This window comes from Triticum urartu, chromosome 4 (genome assembly GCF_003073215.2).
Source record: "Triticum urartu cultivar G1812 chromosome 4, Tu2.1, whole genome shotgun sequence".
Lineage (NCBI taxonomy): Eukaryota > Viridiplantae > Streptophyta > Magnoliopsida > Poales > Poaceae > Triticum > Triticum urartu.
The window spans coordinates 355986964-355995942 of record NC_053025.1 but is presented as its reverse complement, the minus strand read 5'-3'; the positions used below and the strand labels follow the sequence as shown (position 1 = coordinate 355995942).

At 50.7% G+C, this 8979-nt stretch overlaps 1 protein-coding gene across 2 annotated transcripts; it reads left to right on the top strand.

Moving 5' to 3' along the window:
* The first annotated feature begins 5766 nt into the window (after positions 1 to 5766).
* Positions 5767 to 7957, top strand: LOC125551662. Of its 2 annotated transcripts, XR_007302989.1 has the most exons (3): positions 5767 to 6691; positions 6809 to 7100; positions 7901 to 7957. XR_007302989.1 is itself a non-coding variant. In XM_048714938.1 (2 exons), the coding sequence occupies exons 1-2, from the start codon at positions 5785 to 5787 to the stop codon at positions 6967 to 6969; spliced, it is 1068 nt and encodes a 355-aa protein (XP_048570895.1). In that variant the 5' UTR covers positions 5767 to 5784; the 3' UTR covers positions 6970 to 7634. The 2 variants fall into 2 exon arrangements, 1 of the variants encoding a protein (XP_048570895.1); XM_048714938.1 differs by lacking the exon at positions 7901 to 7957 and having other exon boundaries at positions 6809 to 7634.
* Positions 7958 to 8979: the final 1022 nt, after the last annotated feature.

Sequence of the window (8979 nt, the reverse complement as noted above, 5' to 3'; positions counted from 1 at the left end):
GATCTGAATCTCGGTCAGATATGATGGTTGGAACATACTTTCAAGAGTTATAACATTGATCCTCATATGACCTGGTAAGGTGATGTCATGCCAGCACACCTGGCTGGAGGACCTACTGTTATAGTTTTCTTATTAGCAAGGTTATCCATTCTTCCATGAGGAAATTGCAAGACTTATTCTATAAGTTGTTCCTGATGAATCATTGGTGTATCCAAAGTACGACCTTTGCTTGAAGACTATGTCAATGCTATCTCGAAGCATGTCTGTGGTACTCTGATTTTCAACAAGAACATTTGAAGCCCAATGCTAAATGTTTCTTGCTTAGTTATCCAAACACTGTGGTATGGGTAATGTCATTGAATTTATCTCCCCTTACCTAAATGATTTTCTACTTTATATCCTGTCATGGATATCTTGCTCTGCTTGTCGTTGCGAAGGAAATACCCTTGGTTTATGTGTCAAACACACATTCCTTTCCATTCTTCTGTTTGATCTGATGATCACATTTTCCTTTCCATTGTTCTGTTTAACCTTCTTGAGGTTTATATGATCTAAGCAGTAATATTTTCCTGCTTACGAAAACACCTCGGTGTACCACCTTATCAGTCAGACTCTGTTACTATTGTTGATGACATTTCGGAAACCACCGATGGACGGGAACCTTGCCTATTGGTCCGCCTCGTTCAACGAGCAGGAAAATGGTTCTCTTCGTCCCTCGCCCTTGGTACCGACATTGTTGCCGACATAACTGATAGGCTACCCTCTGACATGTCTTGCCATCATGACCGTGCAAGATGTCAACGCCCTTCCTACTTTTAACCACATGGTGGGCCCATAACCCACAGTTCAACAGGATCGAAACCTGACTCTCCTGTACACCCTGTTGTCAAAATTATTCCTCGCGCTTGACTTTGTAAGTAATTCATGGGCCACCTGCCTAGTGATCTATTCTGGTATCTGATGAAATGCTTATTCACATTGCTCTAAATCCTTTCAACACTTCGTTTCAGGCAACGAACGATTGCCTATGCGCTTGAAACTTCTATTTTGCACCTTCTTACTTTGCTCTCGATACTTTCTTAAGTGTCAATTCGAGAGATAGTTATGCTTCTTCCCTTGAGTTAACCGTCTGATGCTCGGTCTTGTTAGAATCCGTCCTTATAGGGTTTTCCCTTCTCACCCCATTCGTAAGTACGGTGAAGATCCTGAAGGAAGGACGACAACTTCATCATGATGAACTGGAGCAGAGAAATGAAGGCATCAATGTAATGGATCAACCTCTTCGAGAAGAGCAACCTAGACTGTGAAGAATCGTTAGAAATTGCGTAACCTAGTCTCCCGCCTTACACCCCCCTTAAATCTCGGGACGAGATTTCTTGTAGTGGAGGAGATTTGTAACGCCCCGGTAGTTAAGCTACAGTAACCCTCCGGAAATGATGCCACATCAGCTTAGTTAGTGTTGATAATCTCACGTTAGTTCAAAACCGGTTCGAATTCAAATTCAAAAATCAAACAAACAATAAAAGTTTTTAAATATTAAAACTAAAAATGTTCGGAGTGAGCCAAATAATGCGTAAGTAATTATGGTGGTGAAACCACACTTTTATAAAAGTGTTTAAGTGCACTATAGTAAATAAAACAGTAGCAAAACGATTCTTTAAATGACATTTAAATATTGAACAATTACAAAACTATTTTTTTAGTTTGGGTAGAAAAATAATGTGACAGTGGCATTGTTGGTAACATCCATTTAGGTGTCACTTTGGTATGTAATGAAACTATTATAAATAGGAACTAAAAGGAAAATAAAAGAAATAAGATAAGGGAAATAAAAGTAAAAGGAAAAAAACAAAACAAAACAAAGGAAGCCAAAAAAAAAAGAACAGGACCCCCCCCCCCCCCCCCCCCCACCCCCCCCCCCCCCCCCCCCCCCCCCCCCCCCCCCGACCCAACTGGGCCACGGCCCAGCTAGCCGGCCCACCCCTCCTACCTTAACCCCACTCCCCTGAAACCCTAGCGTCGCACACCCCCACTCCTCCCGCACGAACTCCACTCCTCCCGACCAAGACCCCCACTCCCTCTCGTTCTCCAGCGACGCTGAGCCCCCCCCGCGCCCGATCCCTTTGCCGCACCGGAGCCCCAGCACGCCGGTGCGCCCGCGCCCAAGGACCGCCGCCTCCGCCTTGCCATCCTCGCGCCCACCGCCTCCTGGGAAACCCTCCCATGGCCGTCACCGTTCGGTTCTCCGCGTCCATGTCGCGCCAAGCCGCCTCGTCGCCGGAGATGGACGGATCCCGGAGGCACTATCGCGGATCCGGCCTCCCCCGAGCTCACAGACCTCCCCAGCCGCTTCGATGTGAGCTTCCCCCCCCCCCCCATCCCCCTTATCCCCCTCGATTCATTCGCCGCGACCGCCTGCTCCTGTTGAGGCCGCCATGACCGGACCTTCGTGCTCACCCGCACGCTATGCTTGCGCCCGCGCGCATGGTCCCTCCCCTGCTTGCCGCGCCCTTGCGCTCGTGCCCGCATCCCGTGCTCCACCGCCCCTGTTCCCCCACGCCCATGGCTGCCCTGCGCGCCCGCCCGCACGTCCCTGCCCGCGCCAGGCCGCGCTCCTGCTGGCCGGCTGCGCCCTGTGCTCGCCCCCCCCCCCCCCCGCATGGTTGCGGCCCCGCCACGCCCGTCGTCGCCCGCGTCCGCTTCGGGCGGCACCTCTGTGCCCGCGCCCGCGCCTTGTTGCGGTCGGCTGCCGCTGTCATTGCTCTACCGCCGCCCGCTGCTGGGGCGCCCCCCCAGCCGGCCGGCTCGCCATGCTCGCTGGCCGCAGCCGGGTTCGCCCCGGGCGGCGCCCGGAACCAGGCCAGCCGACGCCCGCCTGACCATGCCTGTTAGCCCGGTTCGCCATTTGGCCTATAACAACGGGCCCCTACCCAAGAACGTTTTAGAAAAAGAAATAAAGAAATAAAAACAATATTAATTAATTAATTAAAGACTTAATTAACTGAATTAATCATTGTTAGTTCAACCTGATCACTAATTAAACTAATTAACATGTTTAGTTAATCTCAGACTATGACGAATGGGACCCACGCTTAGATGACTGGTCAACGGTCAACTTTGACCGCTGACGTCACGTTGATGTCACAATGACACAGTAATTCTTTTTTGAATTAATTAGATAATAATAATCCCAGAAAATGCCAGAAATTAATAAAATCTTTAGAAAATCATATCTTTTAATCCGTAACTCGGATTAAAATATTTTCAACATGAAAGTTGCTTAGAACGACGAGACGAATTCGAATACGCAGCCCGTTCATCCGCCACGCATCCGTAGCATAGCGAACACGCAACTTTCCCCTCCGGTTCGTCTGTCCGAAAACGCGAAACACGGGGATAATTTCCCGGATGTTTCCCCCCTTCACCGGTACCACCTCGTACCGCGTTAGGGCACACCTAGCATCACGCTTTGTCATGTCATGCATCGTCATGCATTTGTTTGCATTATATTTATTGCTTCTTCCCCCTCTTCTCTCGCTAGACACCGAGACCGACGCCGCTGCTACCCAGTACGACTACGGTGTTGACGACCACTCTCTCTTGCCAGAGCAACCAGGCAAGCCCCCCCTTTGATCACCAGATATCGCCTACTCTTCTCTATACTGCTTGCATTAGAGTAGTGTAGCATGTTACTGCTTCCCGTTAATCCTATACTGATGCATAGCCTGTCCTTGCTACTACTGTTGTTACCTTACCTGCAATCCTAATGCTTAGTATAGGATGCTAGTTTTTCATCAGTGGCCCTACATCCTTGTCCGTCTGCCATGCTATACTATCGGGCCGTGATCACTCGGGAGTTGATCACGGGTATATACTATATACTTTATACATGATACATGTGGTGACTAAAGACGGGTCGGCTTGAGGAGCACCCGCGAGTGGATCTTTGAGGCGGAGCGACAGGGCAGGTTCCGACCACCTAGGAGAGAGGTGGGCCTGGCCCTGGTCGGCGTTCGCGGATACTTAACACGCTTAACGAGATCTGGGTATTTGATCTAGTCTGGCCATTTGGTCTATACGCACTAACCATCTACGCGGGAGTAGTTATGGGTATCCCGGCGTCGTGGTATCAGCCGAAGCCTTCGTGACGTCAGCGACTGAGTGGCGCGCGCCGGATTGGAACGTAAGCCTGCTCTTGTATTAAGGGGGCTAGTTCTGCTTCCGGCCGCGTACGCAACGTGCAGGTGTGCTAAGGGCGATGGGCCCAGACCCCTGTGCGCTTAGGTTTAGACCGGCGTGCTGACCTCTCTGTTGGTCTAGGTGGGGCTGCGACGTGTTGATCTTCCGAGGCCGGGCATGACCCAGGAAAGTGTGTCCGGCCAAATGGGATCGAGCGTGTTGGGGTATGTGGTGCACCCCTGCAGGGAAGTTAATCTATTCGAATAGCCGTGATCTTCGGTAACAGGACGACTTGGAGTTGTACCTTGACCTTATGACAACTAGAACCGGATACTTAATAAAACACACCCTTCCAAGTGCCAGATACAACCGGTGATTCGCTCTCTCACAGGGCGACGAGGGGAGGATCATCGGTTAGGATTATGCTATGCGATGCTACTTGGAGGACTTCAGTCTACTCTCTTCTACATGTTGCAAGACGGAGGCTGCCAGAAGCGTAGTCTTCGAAAGGATTAGTTATCCCCCTCTTATTCTGGCATTCTGCAGTTCAGTCCACATATGATACCCTTACTCCATTTGATACCCATGCATATGTAGTGTAGCTCCTTGCTTGCGAGTACTTTGGATGAGTACTCACGGTTGCTTTCTCCCCCTTTTCCCCCTTTCCTTTCATTCTGGTTGTCACAACCAGATGCTGGAGTCCAGGAGCCAGACGCCACCGTCGACGACGACTCCTACTACACCGGAGGTGCCTACTACTATGTGCTGCCCGCTGATGACGACCAGGAGTAGTTAGGAGGATCCCAGGCAGGAGGCCTGCGCCTCTTTCGATCTGTATCCCAGTTTGTGCTCGCCTTCTTAAGGCAAACTTGTTTAACTTATGTCTGTACTCAGATATTGTTGCTTCCGCTGACTCGTCTATGATCGAGCTCTTGTATTCGAGCCTTCGAGGCCCCTGGCTTGTAATATGATGCTTGTATGACTTATTTTATTTGTAGAGTTGTGTTGTGATACCTTCCCGTGAGTCCCTGATCTTGATCGTACACGTTTGCGTGTATGATTACTGTACGGTCAAATCGGGGGCGTCACACACTCTCCAAAGATTGCTCCACCACTGCCAAGGAACTTTGTGTTTCCCCGTGTAACGCCCCGAGACCGACGCTCCAGACGGCTTCCTTGTTTTTTGTTGTTGTCACGTGTCTCGTTTGTTTGTTGCATTCATCATCCGCATTGCATCCGCATGTTTTCATAAACTCGTAACTGTTTGTAGTTGCCGCCTCTCTCTGTGTCTCTGTGGCAGGTTGTCAGACCGTTTTTCTTCGATGACCACTCTCAGTCCAACCACTCTTGTCTATGACCGTCTAACCCCTCTTCGCGCAATACTCAAACCCCTCGCGCGCGTTCGAAAGCTGTCCCGAACCCGACCCAGGGAGTCGTGACCGTTGGGTCCGGATCATCCCCAAACATCTATAAAACATCTGTGTTTCTTATATAGACTTTTCTAACCTATTTTTTTCTCGACCGCTTGATTAAGATCGGAGGGTCCGTTTAGCCCCTAGCCTAACCCACTCACTATATAAACCAAAAACCCTAACTTGTAGGGAGATGTCCCATCACGCCGCCACTCCACCAAATCCCCTCAGGATCCCCTCCCTCGATCCCACAGCCTCCCCGACCAACTCCTTTCTCTCTTTGGATTCTCCCAGATCCGATCCAGCCAACCAGCAACCTCCGACCATCTCCTTGATTTCCGCCGCCACCCAACCATCCCTTCGGGTCCATCCATCCCGCGCCTCCCCTCTCGATCAAGGAGCCCGAGCTCATCTGCCTGAGGTCGTCGTCTTCGATCGGCCTCGCCGGAGACCAGCGCCCCGCTGCCTTCTCCTCCCTATTCGATCCGGAGGAGAGGAGCTCCTCCATGCCCTACCTCGCGATGATGGCCACCGGCCACCCAAGCAGCAGCAGCAGTCTCGAACGCCGCCCTTCATCGCCCGCGTCACCCGACCTCTGCATCACGTCGCGAGGAGGACGATGAGCGCTGACCTCGCCGGCTCGATCTGCTGTCTCCTTCAACCGCGCGTCGCCAAGGACCAGTGCAGGCCGCCTCCGCTGCTCCTCACCTCGTCCGCGTCGATGGGATCGCATCAAGTCCGCCACCGTCGTCCTCTCTCGGGAATGAGCTCGACGCCTGCGTCCTGTGCTGCCTCCTCGAGTGAGCAGCCGCGCCGTCACGCCCTCTACCATGGAGCTCGCCTCCATCGTCAGCAGCAGCACCCGAGGTCCTGCCGTCCACCCAAGCGCGCCGCCTCACCGACCTCGCTCGTCGGCGGCCACCCCGGCCAGCCTCCGGCCACCTGCAGGCCGACCCTGTCGCCCTTGCTCGCCAAGTCCCTCTGCCGGAATTCCTGTCTCGCGTCAGTCTTCTTCAGGCGCTCGAGCCAGGAGCCAGGAGACGAGCAGCTCGTCCCCTCCTCTGCCTCGCTCGCCCCAGCAACCGTCGTGCCCAGCCCCCGTTCGTCCCATGCCGGACCTTGCCGGGGAGACCCCGCAGACACGGTCCCTGTCTCTCTCTCTCTCTCTATTTTTGCACTCTCTGACCTCCCCTGCTCTCCCCTTCCCTGTTGAACAGGAAGGAGCAGCATCGCCCACATCCATGGTGTCCCTTGCCTCGTCTTGGTCCGGTGGATCCGGACGCCCAAGACCTCGCTGCCCCTTCGCCCCGCTCACCGGAGCTCTGCTCCCAGCCACTGGCTCCTTGCTCGCCCCTCTGCTTCGCCCCTGCACGAGTAGGACGACCCCGCCTTGCGTCGTGTCCGTCCAGGCACGAGCGCGTGCGTGCGTTGACCACATCGGGTCTGCGTCGACCCGATCCAATAAGAGAGTCGGCCCACTCCTACACAGATCTGGGCTTTTGGCCCATGGTGAGCTGCCCCAGCACCCCCACCCCCCTTGTTTTCCTCGGTTGGGCTTGTCCAGATTCGGCCCGAATCGTGTTTTTTCCCGCGGATCAATTTAGCTATTATCCAATGAACGTCTGTTTTACAGAAAACCCCTCTTACTTCATGCATACCATAAATCACAAACCGTGCATCATTTGTAAATAAGTTATATATGAAAAATGCTTAGAATTTGGTGTAGTTTCATAATATGCTATTTTCATCCATGTTTAAAATGTTTAAAATGGTGTTGGATTAAATTTGCTCATATACCATGTTAAAATGATTTAATTCATAACTAATTAACCGTAGCTCCGAATTAAATAAATTATATATGTAACTTGCTTAGAAAAATGCATATATTAACATGGTACCACTACTTTGCATGTTTACCAACTCTAAAATATGGTTTAGGGCAGAACAGTACCAAATCTAAAATATGCATATGGGGATTTTTCGGAATGGTTGTTGTTATTTCCGGCCTCATTTAACTTGCCTAAATAGTTAGTTTGCTTATGTTTCTCCTCTTGCCATGTTTAACAACATTTAATATTGTTGGGTACATAAACGAGACCAAACTAAATAACTTGAATGTGGTGTTTCGTCAATATGCAACGGAGTTACATATTGAGCTCCACTTAATTTGTAGTATTGTTTGTTGCACTTTGCCATGCCATGCCTCATTAAACCGGACATGCATCATACTTGATTTTGCATCATGTCATGGTTATGTGATGGTTGTTTACTATGTTGCTTGCTTCTTTTCGGGTTGCTTCTCTCTTTAGCTTCGGTTTCATTTCGGAGTTGTGAGGATTCGTTCGACTACGTTGGGTCGTCTACTTCTTGGACTCGTTCTTCTTCCTAGCGGGATCTCAGGCAAGATGGCCATACCCTCAAAATCACTTCTATCTTTGCTTGCTAGTTGCTCATTCTATCGCTATGTCACGCTACCCACCACTTGTTATATCATGCCTCCCATATTGCTATGTCAAGCCTCTAACCCACCTTCCTAGCAAACCATTGTTTGGCTATGTTACCTCTTTGCTCAGCCCCTTTTATAGCGTTGCTAGTTGCAGGTGAATGAAGTTTGTTTATGTTGGAACATGGATATGTTGGGATATCACAATATATCTTATTTAATTAATGCAACTATATACTTGGTAAAGAGTGGAAGGCTCGGCCTTATGCCTAGTGTTTTATTCCACTCTTGCCGCCCTAGTTTCCGTCATACTGGTGTTATGTTCCTTGATTTTGCGTTCCTTACGCGGTTGGGTGTTATGGGAACCCCTTGACAGTTTGCTTTGAATAAAACTCCTCCAGCAAGGCCCAACCTTGGTTTTACATTTGCCTAACTACCTATAACTTTCCCTTGGGTTTTCGCGAGCCCAAAGGTCATCTTTATTTTAACCCCCGGGGCCAGTGCTTCTCTAAGTGTTGGTCCGAACCGGGCAACTTGCAGGGCCACCTCGGGGCAACTTGAGGGCTGGTTTTACTCGTAGCTTGACCTATCCGGTGTGCCCTGAGAACGAGATACGTATGGATCCTATCGGGACTGTCGGCACATCAGGCGGCTTTGCTGGTCTTGTTTTACCATTGTCGAAATGTCTTGTAACCGGGATTCCGAGACTGATCGGGTCTTTCCGGGAGAAGGAATATCCTTCGTTGACCCTGACAGCTTGTGATGGGCTAAGTTGGGACACCCCTGTAGGGTATAAACTTTCGAAAGCCGTGCCCGCGGTTATGTGTCAGATGGAAATTTGTTAGTGTCCGGTTGTAGAGAACTTGACACTTGACTTAATTAAAAATGCATCAACCGCGTGTGTAGCCGTGATGGTCTCTTTTCGGCGGAGTCCGGGAAGTGAAC